The sequence below is a fragment of the Austrofundulus limnaeus genome, unplaced genomic scaffold (genome assembly GCF_001266775.1).
Source record: "Austrofundulus limnaeus strain Quisiro unplaced genomic scaffold, Austrofundulus_limnaeus-1.0 Scaffold5, whole genome shotgun sequence".
In the NCBI taxonomy this organism is placed as follows: Eukaryota; Metazoa; Chordata; class Actinopteri; order Cyprinodontiformes; family Rivulidae; genus Austrofundulus; species Austrofundulus limnaeus.
Genome location: NW_013952407.1, coordinates 898041 through 915093, shown reverse-complemented (window position 1 = coordinate 915093; position 17053 = coordinate 898041). Strand labels below are relative to the sequence as shown.

The window sequence follows — 17053 nt, the reverse complement described above, 5'->3', positions numbered from 1 at the left end:
ACACAAAGGTATTGCGAGGGAACACAAAGGTATTGCGAGGGAACACAAAGGTATTGCGAGGGAACACAAAGGTATTGCGAGGTAATGCAAAGGTATTGCGAGGGAACACAAAGGTATTGCGAGGGAACACAACGGTATTGCGAGGGAACACAAAGGTATTGCGAGGTAATGCAAAAGTATTGCGAGGGAACGCAAAAGTATTGCGAGAGAACACAAAGGTATTGCGAGGTAATGCAAAAGTATTGCGAGGGAACGCAAAAGTATTGCGAGGTAATGCAAAAGTATTGCGAGGGAACGCAAAAGTATTGCGAGGGAACGCAAAGGTATTGCAAGGTAATGCAAAAGTATTGAGGGAACGCAAAAGAAAAAATCCCCCCATGTCCCCTCGCGGGCTTCGTAATAAGCCAGCTGTCTCTCCACAGCTGCAGCTGGAGAAGAGTAAAGGGGAGATCCTGGGCGTGGTGATTGTGGAGTCCGGCTGGGGCTCCATCCTGCCCACGGTCATCTTGGCCAACATGATGAACGGCGGCCCGGCAGCTCGCTCCGGCAAGCTCAGCATCGGAGACCAGATCATGTCCATCAACAACACCAGCCTCGTGGGGCTGCCGCTCGCCACCTGTCAGGGAATCATTAAGGTACGCAGACGCTGAGTCGATCACATATATCCTCACCAGATTTCTTTTCAAAATAACGGGACACCCAAGCATGAATGTGTTTTGTGTTAAAGGGCTTAAAGAACCAGGTGACGGTGAAAATGAACATCGTCAGCTGCCCTCCTGTCACCACAGTCCTCATCAAGAGACCAGATCTGAAGTATCAGCTGGGCTTCAGTGTCCAGAATGGTATTGTGAGTATGAGCTGACTGGCCTGTCATTACTTGGACATTATTCACTTTCAATTTAATGAAGCATTCTAATGTTTCTTCCTCATAAACTGTACATTCTGTGCCTGCTATAATGAGTATTTTTTACACTCGTAAATGTTTTCGTTATTATTATTATTTTTTGTTATGTTGGATATAAAAAACTCTTCGCTATGATCAATTATTTTAAAACGTATTTACAAATTAAATTGATTGATGAAGCAATCTGAAGGTGGCATCACACTGAGCTGTGATTTTTGGAGACTAGACTAATGCACAAAGCAGGCTGACCTCATTGCAGTTGCACAAACTCAACAGGTAAATGCTGTTATACCAACCCGATGTATTTGCTCTAAACTGATTTGTGTTAAACTTTCCTTTAGGATCATAGACGTGATTTTTCATAGATATCCAAACCTGCTTTTTGAGCTTTTTGAGTTTGCATAATTCCATTAGCATTTTTTCTTATACCAACCTCCTCAGCTTCTATCCAGTTGACCTGTGACCCACAAAAGATGGACTTTGCTCTGTGCATTTCTAACTACGAAATCTTCTATTGCAGTGGTATCCAACTAGTGGTTGAATACCCTGGTTTTCTACACATGTTCTTTTAATTAGACATAGAAGTATGGRATCTACAGAAARGTCAGAATCTTGGCTATAATCTGGTGAAAACCATTTCAATGAAAATCCAGGACAGTTAAAACTACATGAAAGTGAAAAAAAGGCAAGTCAGCGATGTCAAAATGTTGTTGTTTTTTTGTATTAAATAGGAGGCTGAATGTGTTACTTTTGTTTTTGATATTGCTTTATTGTCACTACATTTATTCCATAGGGTTCTGTATGTTGTATTCATGATTAAATGCAGAAAGATAAACTAATTCAAAGGTAACAGATCGTTGTAATACTTGGTTTATTTACATAATGGCTTCAGTTGCTGGATGTTCAGCCCCTGTGCTGTTGGCCTGCAGTAACTGTGGCCCCTGGAACAATTTAATTGAATAACCCTGGTCTATTGTCATTTGAAGTCTCGCTGTTTTGAGTATTTGCAAACAGCGAGTCGTTGGGCTGTGTTTGAGCAGCGGGTTTTGAAAATAATGGCCTATTTTCAAGTGCATGTCTTAACAAACTGTCTCATAGGCCATGCTCAGTGTTTCTTACCCACCTCTGCCCACATCACACTCACCTTGGCTCGCTTTGTATCCACTTTGGCAGCCGCTCCTGCGTTTATGATTTAATCTACTGGAGAACACTTCAGAAATGAAGACAGGCAGGTTTGATAATTACCATCGACCGGGGTTTTTTAAGACCTGGACATTCAGGGTTGTAGCCAAAAGACAGCTCCTGTGCAGACATGAAAATACAGKTCCAATGCTTTGGAACTGACAGAAACTAAATTGACATCCACAATAAATGATTATTTTGAGAGAAAACTGAAAACCCCAGCTGAATATTTTAAGATATTTTGAAACTCTTTTGTCACCAACAGTCACAGCCCAGAGACACGAGACTTTTAGCAAGAATCAGTCACTGTCTGCTTTAAATTTCCACGTTTCTGTTGTTACACATCAACGAACTTTGAGTTTATTCTCACAAAAAAGAATAAAAAGATATCCTTGTGTGTGTTCTACCATGCAGATATGCAGCCTGATGCGAGGGGGCATCGCAGAGCGAGGTGGGGTCCGCGTGGGTCACAGGATTATAGAGATCAACGGGCAGAGCGTGGTGGCCACAGCACACGAGAAGATTGTTCAAGCGCTCTCCAACTCTGTTGGCGAGGTCAAACTGACGCTTCCCCACAAAACCACAAATCCACACAGACAATTTCCACATGTAGACATTTTCAAAGAAGAACATAACAAAGGAGCCCTCTGGTTTTACACTTTTTACATAAAACTTTTCTCATCACAAGCAGTACCACTCCATCTGTGAAGAAATACATTCAAGTTTAGATTTTAACCTTCACTTTCCACATATTTTACTTCTAAACGCTGAGTAAAATACACTTTAGATGGTCCACATTTGAAGAAATCATAAAAATACCAGAAATAACAACATTGTCACTAACATTTTAATCTTATTTAGCTCACTGTTCTTACATTTTGCTCATGTTTGCTAAATGTTAAATTTAAATGTTATGTCTAAAATTTAAATCCTAAATGTTGTGACTAAATGATAAAGTTTACATTTAGGTATTTCGGAAAGGATCGCAGACTTTTGTTGTCGGTGCACAGCTGTTGTTACGACATCATCATTCTTCAATAAATGCAACTGCTAACTCTGCTAACTCTGCTAACGCTGCCCTACAAGACATCAAACCTGTTGCAGCCAGTGTCCCAGCTGCACTTTAAAATGCTGGACCACATCTACACATCCATATTGTTTTCAGTGAACACGTTTTTATGGTCATTTAGATTTTAAATGCGGTCTTCAGCAGCATTAGTAGCATTGGCAGCGTTAGCGGTTGCTTTTTGTCGCAGGGTGATGATGTCACAACAAAAGTCCCGCATCAACAGCAAAGGCTGCGTTCCATTCCCAAGTTCTTTAATGCTAATTTAGCTTCAGCATTAAAGATTTAACTTTTACATTTAAATATGCACATTTTGATTTAGAATTTAACATTTAGACATAYCATTTAACATTAAGTAAAAATTTGCTAATTGTATYAGCAGTGAGCTAATAACAAGAAAATCTTAGTGGAAGAAAATGTAACTATAATATTACACTCAGAAAGAGAGAAACATAATAAAAAGGGACATTTTTAAGCATTTTATTTTACATTTTGTGTCACATAAGCAGCTACATCATTTAACATGTATGAGTTTTCTGTCTTTTATAGAAACATGATTATTAACACACAACATCCAAACCCCACTTGTTTAATTGCTTTTTTTATTTGTTGTTTTGTCTACATTTTGAAAATGCTTCATATCTCTCTTCAGATCCACATGAAGACCATGCCAGCAGCCATGTTCAGGCTTCTAACGGGACAGGAAACGCCCATGTACATATAAATGATGAAGAGGAGCCACTTCACAGGACTTCATCATCCTCATCATCTCACTATGAGCAGATTAGTCACCAACAGGAGGCTCCTTCCTCCAGCAATTCATTTCTCTTTATTTGGTTCCTTTAAAGACTTCAGTTCATCATCACTTTGTTTGCGATTAACATGCAGCAGCTATTTACCGACAGAAGACGCCTGATCTGAYGAGGCAGCATGCGTGTGAATATTATTTATTTGTCCCGTCTGTGATTATTTTCGTTGCGTTAGTGAATCATTTTGGACGGYGTTGTCGAATCCGACGTGCCACAGTTTACTTTTTAAATTCCCATAATGCAATATGATGTTCTCACTATACAGGTTGTATAGTTGCATTTTTTTCTTTCCTCTCGTTTAATTAATTTATATATATTTTGTGTAAATACARAATAGGCAGTTGGAGGAAAGGGGCGGAGCCACAGCTGCTTTGTAAATATTTACTGACTCTTGCTGTTGAGCTGGAAGCTGATCAGGATGATGTCAGAGACACAAACACATCGCAGATATCGTAGTTTGTGTCGGCGGGGAAAAAAACGGCGGAGTTTCTGTGTTTGCTGAGCTGAAACGACGCACACAGCAGGGGTTCATGGGAGAAACGCCATATTCTGTTTTTTCATTTACAGCATCTTAAAGGCAATACCCAAATTTAACTTCTGGATGGCGAGTCCTTTTTCTAAATCTCATGTACAAATACGCACATTCAAACAACCGTTAACATTCTGCTTTTTAATATGGAGTGTACGAGGAATGGCGTTTACTTGTGTGTTCWTCTTTTAGTGTTCTGACTGAAACTCATGCGTACTAATGAGTGGACRGTGAATGTAACCGTGTCGTGTGAGCCGTCTCATCGCCATAAGCAGTATTAGAATGTCTGTACATAAAAGAGAAACTCGTCCAGTATTGTGCTCATGTTAAGAAACCAAACACACAGGTTCACGTCACTGCAAACATCCCGGCTGGACGTCAGCCRTCAGAGACYGCTGTGATTCACACACTGACACAGYACAAGTCCTTACTGTGAGGTAATGACTTTATGGTACAACGTAGTCAATTCTAACTGTATGAACATTATGTGTGTGCATGCCTCGTAAAGTAGTATCATGTCACTGTGGCAAGATAATAAAACCTGAGCTAAACCTGACTGTATTTCTTCCTCTGTTTGAGCGGCTTAACTTCACGCCGAAGCTAAAAGTCACAATTTGMTTGAAACGTGATTCTGTGAGAAAACATGAAAAATAAAAACAAAAACAAGACTTTGACAGCTAAATAGGCTTAAAAATGATGGAACGTATTGCAAAAAATGCCATTCTGTGGATTTAACCCCTTAACAGTCATCTATAAAAAAAAAATTAAAAAGCCTTTTGACATTTTATTTACTTGTAAGGATGTTAAACTAAAGGTAACAACCGGAGGAAGTCGTCTGACACACTAGTTTTCAAAATAAAAGCCCCCCAGTAGCATCTTAATGCCCCTTACCAGTCACCCATGAAATTCCTTAAATTCCTWTTGACATTTTTAYTTTTGYTAAGGGTTTCAAACTAAAAGTAAGAACTAGAGGAAGTCGTCTGACARCKTYGGTTTCAAAAMAAAAGCCCTCAGTAGCGTCCTGAAACGTTTGAAGGCAGAAACCTCACCATCCCAGTGATGGAACAAAGACTGTTAGGGGGTTAATCCTTTAGAAATTAGACCAATAATTTCAGCACTGAGCTATAATAATAAGTATTTTATTGTGTATGTTACAGAAGTTGAAAACTCAGGGCAATAAACAATAGAAACAAACAAGTACTWATTATTAATTAGACTCAATTAGATCCAAGAAACGTCCAAAAGAATCAGGTTGTGTGTTGAGAACAGGAAAGACACACAAACAGAAGGATTAGTTTAGATGTAACTTCTATGGAAATAAAAACAAAAACACAGGTTAATGATAGCAGTAATTACAAACACAAACATGGAGAACAGAGTGAGTGAAGACAGCAGCAGAGTGAGGAAATGTGGCCAGTTTGTCCTCCAGCAGTCTAAGCCTAAAAGCAGCAGAACTAAGGAACGCTCAAGAAACCAACCCTAACTATAGGAATTATCGGGAAGGAAAGTCTTAACGTTAAAAGCAGACAGTGTGAGCCTCACAGACAGAGGCTGGAAGTTGGTGCTAAATGCAGCATGATGGAGTAAAATGTTGTGAATGAACCACTGAGGTGGGCGGCACAGTGGTGCAGTGGTCAGAGCTGCTGTCTTCTCAGAAGGTTGTAGAATGATCACCTCCTGGACTGAGGCCCTTCTGGGTACACGTTCTGTCTGTGATGTTTTCTCCCCCACAGACCAAAAACCTGCACATTACTGGTAACTCTAAACTGTCCCTGCTTCTTTGTGTCTCAGTGATGGACTGTCCAATGTCACCTGCCTCTCACAGTCACTGCTGGAGAAAGACACCAGCTTCCTGTGATCCAGAAAGGACAAACAGGTAAAGGGATGGATGGATGGATGGATGGATGATTTATTGAGGCCACACCAGTTTGTTTTACTCACAAGTAAAAATAATTTGCTTTTATTAAATTTTCCTTCCTGTTCTCTTTTGTGCAAAACAAAGACAACTAAGTGGAAACATTTTGCTTTCTTATTAGATGTTCTTAGATCAGAATGAGCATTAAACGTGGAAAAAGGGAAAAAGGCCTCACCAGTCCACTGTCTTACATCAGTTCCAGTTTCCTGTATGCTTTAATACCCCACAGTTAACACAATATAACATCCTGCCACCTTTTGGTTGACAATTCCACTTCAAGCCTCTAATACCCTCTAGTGGTGAAAGCTAGGTAGTACAGAAAATATAAAAAAATATATAAAATTTGGCACAAAAATATGGTAGATTACTTTTTTGTTGTAACAATGCTTCTTGGCAATTAATCTTATATCATACACCTGACTGGCAGCACCTGGGGTTACCAAAAGCTCAAAACAGAGAGCAGTGAAGATTTGGCTAAATTTTCAGGAGCCCAACCCACAAACTCAGGTCTCCTGCTCATCCTACGAATGCGTGTTCCTTACAAATGTGGRGTTTAAAAGGTAAACAAACAGACTTTTCAACAGTATAAGATTTATTACCAAGAAATCAGTACGGAAAAATCAGGTAAAGATAACAGATGGAAAAAATTAAATTCAGCTCAGTATTTAAAGATTATTTTTAATTTAATACAGTATTGAAAATTGTTACTACAGTGCAAGAAAACATGCTAACTTCGTACAGTCATAAACATCAGACCCATGTCAATCAATCAGTTACTTGTACCGTCTGAAGGTAAACATGTGACATGCTGTCYTTCGTTGGTGCTGCGACCAGTGGTTCTGTTATCTGTCTGAGGTCAGAGTACAGTTGGTGCTGAGTCAAATTCAGCTGATCTGATTTGTTTTACTGAAAGTAGGCAGGGTGGGGGTTCACGGGTTCTGGTCATTTTTGTCACATTTTAACATGACCTTTATCCCAAGACCTTGACGTGAGGTTTCAAAGGCCTGGACCGCCTGTTCCAGAGGAAAGCGATGGGTCACAAGGGGCTTCACGTTCACTTTACCCGACGCCAACATGGAGATGGCCATTGGCCAGCTGCAACAAAAACACAAAAAGCTTTTACTCCCATTAGACTAAACAACTATTTTATATGTTAAGCCTGAACTATACATAATTATCTCTGTGTGTTATTTAATCAAAGTGTTGGGTTGCAGATGATGTATCGATGTCATGAAATGCAGATGGGGGGCAGGAAGTAAATGAAGCCACGTTTCCTTCTGTTGATTCAGTGTCAAAACGCCTAAATTCTGTGCCATGTGCAGTTGTTGCAGCCGCTCTAATAGGAAAAATATCAGTTTTTTTTTCATGTTCCGAAAGTAGTGTGTCACAAGGGAGTTAAATTTTAAAAACTTGCAGAAAAAATAGGACAGAAGTGGATCAACAATCTACGGCTAAAAACAGGAGGTGCGGAAACGAACGGTTTGCAGCGACCACTTTCTAACAGGTCAGGATCGTATTGTTTAAATCATATTGTCAGATATTTTCCTGGATAGTTACTTGAATTTGGGTTTACAGAAGCTTAAAAAAACTATTTGCAAGAAGATCCAAGCACATAGAAATAACAGGAGTTAACTTCTTGTTAGCATTAGCGATAGCATTGTCATCATAGGCTAACTACTTAGAATAGCTCAGCTCACCCAGGCAGAAACAAGTCAACAGACATTTAGAGTTTCTTTGGATCCTAAGTGTTTGACCCAACCTGAAACTAAATAAATTTAGGCTTTGAGGCGTTTGAAAGCTTTCATCTGGCTCGTTGTAGCCTTTGACTTGATGTCTGCAGCACCAGATAGTAGTTTACGTTGATCGCCTCAACACCGGGTAAATCCTCCAGATTATATCTTTTTTTAAGTCTTTTTTTAGTAAGATAATATGAATCGTATCCTAAATGTACGCATTTTTTTGTGATATCTTGTCTGCACTAGCCCATTTACGGCATTAGTGTACACGTTGTGATCATTTCGCTGTGTTTTGAACCAGAGCAAATCACTTCCTGCACCCCCCCCCCCCCCCCCCATCTGACGTTCACGCGTCATCCGGGTCATGTGACCGCAACCCAGCAATGGGTTTCATTACGTGTTGCAGTAGCGAAAGACTCCTCTGATGTCCACTTCTCTGACAGCGGCGTTGACGAGAGGAACGGTGGTCATCGCGGCACCGAGACCCACCAGCACCACCACTCCTCCTGAACGCGTTGCCTGGCGGGGAAACGTTAATTATAATTCTTAATCGTCTGCCGAAGCACTTTGATGTTTACGACTCCCYCTGAAGCTGATAGAGAAAGGAGAACAGACAGTGACAAAGACATTTTGGGTTCTCCGGTTTCGATGAGTCACCGTACATAGATGGCGGTTTGGATGCAGCTCTCCACGCCGGTGCACTCGATGGTGACGTGAGGCTGAGCTCCCAGCGTGTCCTCCACTTTCTTGGCCAGCTGCTGGGCTCCGTCTTCCCTCGTCACCGTCAGCTGGAAGTCTGCGCCCAGTTCTTTGGCCATCTCCAGACGCTCGGCGCAAAGATCTGAACACAGCGGGTTACGAGTTGTGATGCTTTTAGCAGAATCCTCTACGTGCGTTGTGTCATTTCGAAGTGGTTGTGTGTTACCGCTGATGATGACCTGCGAAGCCCCCATCGCTTTGGCTGCAAGCAAGCTGACCAATCCAATAGTTCCTACAGAAAATACCAAACACRTTCATTACACTCAGTATAAAGAGTTTCACTAACTATTATAATTTTTTAATATATCTATGCTAAACATTAGCTGCCTTACAGAAAAGGTTACAGTCTAAATGTTTTCAACTCGCTTAATTTTTGTTGAGTCAGCATCATTTTCCATGACTGTGAAGTAATCAGACTCCTAACTTGTACGTCCATGTTCAGTTTCCACGTTTTGCTGTTGATGGGAACTTTACCGTTGCTCGTGCTTTACCTGCACCACAGATGAGCACAGTGCTGCCGAGGGTGACGCCCGCCCGGCTGCAGGCGTGAATCCCCACAGACAGGGGTTCGATGAGCGCTCCCTCCTCAAACGTGACGTTATCTGGCAACCTGGGGGGCGTAGCAGACACAAGCGAGAGGTGGATGAGAATACGAGAGAGATTATCTAACGGTCAGCTCTGCAACGCTGAAAACAATGGATCGGTTACTTGTAACAGAAGTTGGCGCTGTGCGCGTAATATCTGCACAGGTTTCCATCGTCTGGGGGCGTGGCACAGAAGAAGATGTCGGGAGACAAGTTATAGCGTCCCATTTTGAAGAACTCGTCCATCTTGCGGGGCACACCGGGCTCGATGGCCACTCTGTCACCTGAAAAATAAAAGTGCAGTTCATAGTGCAGGTAACTGACCTTAAAAAAATAATGGGTTTTAAACAAAGGAAAAGGAGAGTGAGTTAAACAAATATGTGATCCATCATATCAAAAAGAGGATTAAGTCAATTTTGGTCAAAATGGCCTAATCATATTTTCTGATTCTTGACTTTAAAAGCTACATTTTGATACTTAGATCGTTTTGATATCATATGTGGATCCAGAGATATGACGTGATTTGTCTTGTTGGTTAAGATGATACATTAGTATTTGATATGAATCCTAATTTTTTGTCATTTTAATAAGGATTTTTGTTATTTTAAAGAGGAAACTTCAAATAGTATTTGAATATTGAGGTTTTCTAGCTGGAAAAATACAAAAACTTTGTTAGCTCACAGGGAAAATCTCAAATATTTAAGACATTTTTCCTGAAGATCAGGTTTTTTGTTTACACTCTTTAAAAATGTGCTTAAAATATTTTAGGAATTTATTTCAGACAATTAATTCTAATGATACATTGATAAAGCATTTCTTTGTTATAATTTGACAAAATGCAATTTATCTGCCTATTTCTTCACATCCCACATATAGACTTAATCCTCATTTCGTCACATATTTAAAAATGTACATTTACTGTGTTGATAGCTGTTATTGTTCCATATTATTTGCTTTAAAGCTACAAGGCCATCATACGTCTGAGTCGTGTACTTTCCTGCTTTAAGGTGTGTGACCTCCGATCCGACCTTCACCACACGTCCTGCAGCCTCGTGGCCCAGCACCATTGGTTTTCTGAGCACAAAGTCCCCGATTCGACCATTCTGCCAGTAGTGCACATCTGAGCCACAGATTCCTACAGAATGCATCTGCAGCAAAACCTCTGAGGGGGGTAGATGAGACAGATTAGCTAACTATTCAGCCCTTTGGAATCATGCATTTTATTCTATTATAATAGTTTGAACCTTTAATTGTTTGTGCATCTATTTCTTTTTCAAATCAGCCCAATTTTATTTCACATTAAACGTAAAACACAAAAACGTTGTGCTGCACATTTAAATGCTGCTACATTAAATTTAATCAGGTCAATGACCAGTGAAAGTAGCCATTGCTTGACTTTTCAAAACACAATACATATAAATTCTCACAGTATAATGCAAAATTACAAATAGCAAATGAATTATGATTCAGAAAAGTTTATTTTTATTTTATTTTTTTACCATCAGGTCCTGGCTCTGGGACAGGACGATTGTCCTGTTGAGACACAAAAAGTTGCTTCGTTTGTTTTGCACAATTTTCCAAAGGAATGTCTGAGTCAGTGTTCGGTTTCTTACAAGCCTGAGGTCTCCCTTGGCGTGCAGCACCACGGACAGATTTTCCTGAGCCATGACTGAAGGAGCACTGAGGTGTCAGGACACGACGAGAGCAAACCTGCAACCTTTGGATCCACAGTAAAATCCCGTCCAGCCGTCACTAGCAGCCTGTACAAGCAGCACATCCTACAACCTGAGGGCTGGCACCACAACAAAGCATGTGATTGGTCAGAAAACAGAGGAATAGTCCATGTGGTAGGGGTGGTCGCTACTGAAAAAATGCGACAATATTGACAAACATACTACTATTTTCGACTTTATTCCTATGTTTATTCTTAAAATTATAATTTAATTGATTTATTTGAGGAAATCAGTCACCCAATATTTATTTTACGAGCGATGTGTCTGAAATGCCCAGATAATATTTTGTGCCGGCCCGCCTACGGCTGCTTGGCAAACGGTCGCACAAAGATGACGTAATATTTTAAAACCTCATCAAATACATTATTTCACTTTTCTACTAATCAGAAGGCAAAATAAGTTACAGATTATTGTTCACTTTTTGGAARTCCTGATTTATTTTTATCTTGATTGGTTCTTTTTAAATTTAATCATTTTATCTATTATATATATATATATTATTTTTCACTTATAGATGTTCATTCCCCTGGCTATATTGTTGTATTTTGTATCACGTTAAAAATTTCAATAAAGGTTTAAAAAATACATCATTGACTGCAGTAGCTCCTTTTGTAATTTGGACAATGAAACTACAGTGCACTTATTCTGAAGGTGTCCTTCAGTTTCCTCTGGAAAAACTTTGTTTACTAAATTCAGTCTTAAATCCTCAGTAGTTTTCCCCTCTTATATACAGACGTACTTTTTGGTTTTTACAATGTCTGCTCCTCTAACAAAAAAGGGAAAAACAACCTATGTAATTAATCTATCATTTAATTTTAGCTAAATCTCATATTCATAAATGCAAATTTTCTGCCAAGAAGCCTCTTTTTAAACTATTTTTGTCTGAATTGCTACATTATGCAGAAATCATTCAGACCTCAACTAATCCCAAAGCTGTAAAGACTGTTGAAGCCTTAAAATTCTTTAACTGTGCTTCCTGAACTATTCTCTGTTCATGCACTATGTATTTCTTTTTTGTTACTACCCGGCATTATTTCATTTTCCCAAGTTCTGTACATTGTATTGACATTTTGAAGCAATACAAAAGAAGAAAAAATACAACATTTCTACATTACATGTTTCTTTTATGAATACATATTCTTATTTTAATACAGTTCACATGTTAGTCATAAAATATTTATTGGAGCAGTCAGCATGAAAGTCAGAATTTTTTTAATTAAAGAAAAATATGGTCTGATGTGGCATTTGTCCCAATATCCATTAAAAAATCTAATTTTAACACATATTTGACTCTAATGTATAAGAAACAATAAAATGCTAATATTTTAAACTTAATCTATAAAAATAATAGTAAGAAAACAGGCAATACACACAATATTTCAAGTTATATTAACTTAACATTTTGACCTTATACAACAAAATGAAAGACAAAGGTTCTCCACCAAATAAAATATAAAAATTGCTTTCAGCAAAGTTGCAGTGATTATTGTCCGGTACTTTTTTATGACCATGTCAAAAAGAAGTATTCTTTAAAATTTGAACATCAAATTTTCCCAGGATGCACATCACACAAATCACCAGAATACTTCTGGAGACTAKCCATGTTGACATATGCTGTGGGGACAAAGCAAACAAAAATTAGGGTGATGTTAAGACATGTGGCAACAGAGAATACACTTTTTTTAAGTTGTCCGTACAACAAACTGAGCTCCTTAAATGATCGCACAGAGGAGATTCACTTCTTGACGAGTTCGTCTCAGATCTGTCAACAGAYCAATAAGAACTTCATTAGTTTCCCAGACAGCTGATAATTTGAGTTTCAGTTCAAAATACTCCCAGCGTCGAGTCAACACACTCCATTCTCCTCCTCCCTTCTTCTTCGTGGTCATCTTCTGTCAAACTCTCCTCCTTTGAAATCAAAATGAATTCAAATTAAGACAATTACAGCTTGATGTATTTTGTTAAATCATGTTTTCTGGTGTTTTTACCTGCACAGATGCCTGTTCATCGTCACGCTCCCAAATCAACCTCCCAGCTACCTTTCTCACCTCTTAAACGATAGAAGAACAGTTTTAGTTAAAACCGTTCAACTACTTGTTTATAAATTCAACCATCATTTTGTGAATTTACACAMAAATCTAGATTTAGTACAGGCAATAAAAAAAATCACCACAGTAATCCTCACCGTCCTGTACAGAGGCTGGAGGCAGCACATAATGTCCGATGCACACCGATTTCACACTTTGCCTCTTCTCACAGGTGGACAGAAACAGACAGTGAAAAACTGTCACCTTGTTCCAGATGTAGTCTTTGCTGTCAAATATCCTTAAAAACAGAAACACTGAAACTTCAACTGGATTGCGGGGGGTGGGAAATAAACGGCTCCCAAACGATCAGTTTTTTTTTTTTTAATTTTTGCTCACCTCAGCGTGTCGGGACATGTTGCATCTGCACTGAAGAGGTAATCTGCTTTCCTCCACCCCGTAACAGTTCCACCCTCCTCTACTGCAAGTAAAATAACATTAAACAAATCATTTAAATTGTTTAACCAGTTATCTTTCTGGTATCATTCTGGGAGATGAAGGCAGAGGAAAGACTTTAGCTGCTTGACCTCTCACAGTCCAGCTAAGGTTGGTGGCATCAACTAACTCACTCTTTGCTAAGCTAGCAACAACATTGAGTAACATGCACAGTAGCAGTTTCATGTTTAGCCACCGTGCCTCATAATTGGTTATAAATAAGAATGACGGAGTAAATTAGGAAATTGTGGATAAAAGAAGAAAGGTTATGTCACAAATTTGGCAGTATTAATCYGCTTTTTTTTCTCCTGGTCCTTATTTCAAATAGGTAAAACATAAGGCTGGGCGACATGGCCCAAAAAAAATCTCAGCTTTTTTCCTCCCAAATTTGATCTTCAATCTTGTCTTTGTTTTACTTTAGGTTAATTTGTAATTAAAAGTCACTAAATAAAGTTGAGTTTGGTTGAMCTAAATATTTATATTGTATATTTGTGCTTTTATTACATTTCAGTTTTTATTCACAACATTTTAAAGCTTTATTTAAAAAATCTTACTCATTAGTAATCACATTATTAACGCTTACATTTAAACTTTTATAACACACAACATAACAAATCTAAGTTAAAAAGCATTTACCTGCTAACAAACAAAACTAGTGTCTGAATAATCCTTCTACAGTACTTTAAATAGCAAAGTAAATAATAAATAAACAAACACAATAAGATAGTATTATCAAAAATAATATATAATAATCGAATATATAATAAATGTAGTACCAAAATAGCTAACAAGCTAACCTTAGCAAACCTGGACTTATAACTAGTTAACTTACCCCAAAAGTTAAGGTAATCCTTTGGTACAGTACTTGAAAACCAGGCTGTTTTAGACCGAAACATAGCTCTTCTTTAAATAATAATGCTGCCAAATTTCAGCAAAAGTTTGACACAAACATCTAAGTCCGGATATCTAAAGTTGCCTCTGTCTAAACAAACGCTAATTTGGCGCATACCGTGTTGCGTTCAGGTGCTTTTCCAAACTGTCGGAAATGTTGACTGTTTTTGGACGTGACACAAGCAGCCGCTGTGTTAGCTAAAGCTTGCGTTAGAAGGTCGAGAAAAGATTTCCTCTTGTGTTTGTGTGGGTATGACTCACTAATTTGCTGTAAAATATAAATGTTAAACCAGTTAACCTACTGTCTATAAATCTAAAAGGTTAGTCACTAAGAAAACACTGCAACAGTTTGCATGTTGCTAAAATATTACTCGTTCCCATTTGTAGGAGCAAATGTCAAGTTTATTTACAAATACAGTTGTCATTGAGTGTTGATTTTCTTGTACTGCAATATTTTAAAACCCATTTAAAGGTGAATGTAAAACAGTTTGGAACAGTAGCTGACCAGCAGATGGCAGCATTTGCAGCACATGACAGCCATCTTCAGGAAGCTACTGAAGATGGCTTTTGTTTTGAAGAATATTCATGTAGTAGWACATTTTATTTTCTGTTGCTGTTGAAAATGTATAAATCATGTCTAAAGAAGCTTTATTCTGTTTTCTTCCAAATGTGTCAAACCTGTAGACTTTGGCCTTGGATTAGAAAATCTGGGTTTTAATCTAAAAGGGTTTTTTTAGGTGGAAACTAATGTGTTACTTCAGAATAGTTAATATAGTTATAATCCTTCTCTGTGAGCTAAAAAAATGTTGGATTTTACATGTATAATGCTGTTTTAGTTTGATGCTGTCCCTTCTTCCTGGCTCTTCATTATGTTCTGATATTTTCATGGACTGGAGTCATCTGCGTCAGACACTCATCACATAAACACACAATCAGATCCTGTTGACTTTGAAACCACACGATGGCCTCTTGAAGGCATTTTTGAGTTGAATTGAAAAGTCGGCCCTCTTCACATTGAAAATATTTGTCTAAATGAGCATGTGCTACTGTTATATTTCATATTATAGAGGCACAACATCCACACACAAACACAGAGCATGTGTCTGTAAATGTAAAACGGCGGTGCAGCAATATTTCTAATTGACGCCGGCTCAAACGCTGCCATTGGTGCTGGAGGTTTTCCGAGCCGCTCGTGACTGGTGGAGATGGTTCAAAGCGGRGATAAGTCTGCTCCCATGACAACAGAGAACACACACCCAGTTTCTCACAGCGAGTGTGCTCGTTTCACCGCAAAGAGGGTGAGACAGACATCGAGGTTTCATCTGACAAATGTGATTGAAAGCGGGGGAAAAAACGTATTCTAAAATTGTGCCGTCTAGATAACAAATACACTCACTAAAAAGATTTATAGTGTATTTTTAGGTTTTTACTGTGATTGTGTGGAAGCAAGGGGTTCACTAAGAGGAAGTGTTCATCTGGTGCAGGGCAGTCTTCTTCATGGATGGACTTGATCAAAAATGATGAACAGAATTTCAAAAGACAAGTTCAATACCTTAATGAGTTACTACAGGCTTTGGGTTTTATGTATTTTACAGCCTCCAGCCCATCAGCAGAACCATGCGGTTCTCCATCAGTGAGATGGAGCCATAAATCTTACAGGATGTACATCACCGGAGACTTTATTGAACGCTTTGTGTACCAGCTCCACCAGTCTGTCATTATAACTCACACTTTAGTTCTGTGTTAAACGAGAGCCTATTATCCTCGTATTTCTCTCCCTCCCTATCAAGTCTCTTCCTCTCTCCAACTGAAGCAACAACATCAAAGGCGCGTGCTTCAAATCGCAGGTGTTGAAGGATTAAGGCCACCGCAGGATGGGGTTTTATTCTCAGCTTCATCTTTGATGTACTCTCTCTTTGACACCCTTGAATTTCTAACGTACGACGCCATTTATTAGCTCGGAGTGTCCGTTTTCTAAACTAAAAGTCTGGTGTCTTTATTCTGTCTGGTTGGAGTGGATTTCATTTAAGAAGGCTGAATTCATTTTTAGTGTGTTCTGGTGTCAAAACGGTTAAAGCAATTTACCAAAAGAAATGTAAAGAGACACAAGGAGTTTGCCTCTTCACTCCAGATGTGACTGTGAGTAACTGGTTTGGCTGTGATAATATTGTGATAATTCATGCAGTGAGTCTGTTGCACTTGAAAGAGAACGTGAGATTTTTGGGAGGCAGCGGAGAGGAAAGGTGTCAACAGAAGTGTTGAAATGCAGTGTCACCTCCAGAAAGCTGTCCGCCTTAAAACCCTTTAAAATGTTTATTAATTTTCACCTTTTGTTCTGGTTCTGCTTTTTTAATTTCTTTCTTTCTTTCTTTCTTTCTTTCTTTCTTTCTTTCTTTCTTTCTTTCTTTCTTTCTTTCTTTCTTTCT

The 17053-nt window shown here is 38.8% G+C and overlaps 3 protein-coding genes across 5 annotated transcripts in view; 1 reads left to right on the top strand and 2 right to left on the bottom strand.

The window, feature by feature from the left end:
• Window positions 1-3971, top strand: part of apba2b (amyloid beta (A4) precursor protein-binding, family A, member 2b) — a 68193-nt gene extending 64222 nt beyond the window's left edge. For both annotated transcript variants that reach the window (XM_014026358.1, XM_014026350.1), the window contains 4 exons: window positions 423-635; window positions 728-847; window positions 2501-2641; window positions 3805-3971. In XM_014026358.1, coding sequence (XP_013881812.1) covers window positions 423-635; window positions 728-847; window positions 2501-2641; window positions 3805-3876 — 546 coding nt within the window. In that variant the 3' untranslated portion in view covers window positions 3877-3971. The remainder of the gene's footprint in view (window positions 1-422; window positions 636-727; window positions 848-2500; window positions 2642-3804) is intronic.
• A 3008-nt stretch (window positions 3972-6979) lies between these two features.
• sord (sorbitol dehydrogenase) lies at window positions 6980-11256 on the bottom strand. Of its 2 annotated transcripts, XM_014026408.1 has the most exons (10): window positions 11098-11256; window positions 10984-11017; window positions 10482-10646; window positions 9609-9768; window positions 9392-9510; window positions 9067-9132; window positions 8804-8982; window positions 8655-8660; window positions 8539-8604; window positions 6980-7500 (listed from the first exon to the last, which is right to left on the bottom strand). In XM_014026408.1, the coding sequence occupies exons 1-10, from the start codon at window positions 11149-11151 to the stop codon at window positions 7465-7467; spliced, it is 885 nt and encodes a 294-aa protein (XP_013881862.1). In that variant the 5' UTR covers window positions 11152-11256; the 3' UTR covers window positions 6980-7464. The 2 variants fall into 2 exon arrangements, with proteins under 2 accessions (XP_013881862.1, XP_013881854.1); XM_014026400.1 differs by having other exon boundaries at window positions 8539-8660; window positions 11098-11253.
• A 1164-nt stretch (window positions 11257-12420) lies between these two features.
• On the bottom strand, window positions 12421-14767 carry terb2 (telomere repeat binding bouquet formation protein 2). Its single transcript, XM_014026344.1, has 7 exons — window positions 14569-14767; window positions 13641-13722; window positions 13403-13542; window positions 13206-13267; window positions 13073-13125; window positions 12915-12979; window positions 12421-12831 (listed from the first exon to the last, which is right to left on the bottom strand). The coding sequence occupies exons 1-7, from the start codon at window positions 14630-14632 to the stop codon at window positions 12761-12763; spliced, it is 537 nt and encodes a 178-aa protein (XP_013881798.1). The 5' UTR covers window positions 14633-14767; the 3' UTR covers window positions 12421-12760.
• Window positions 14768-17053: the final 2286 nt, after the last annotated feature.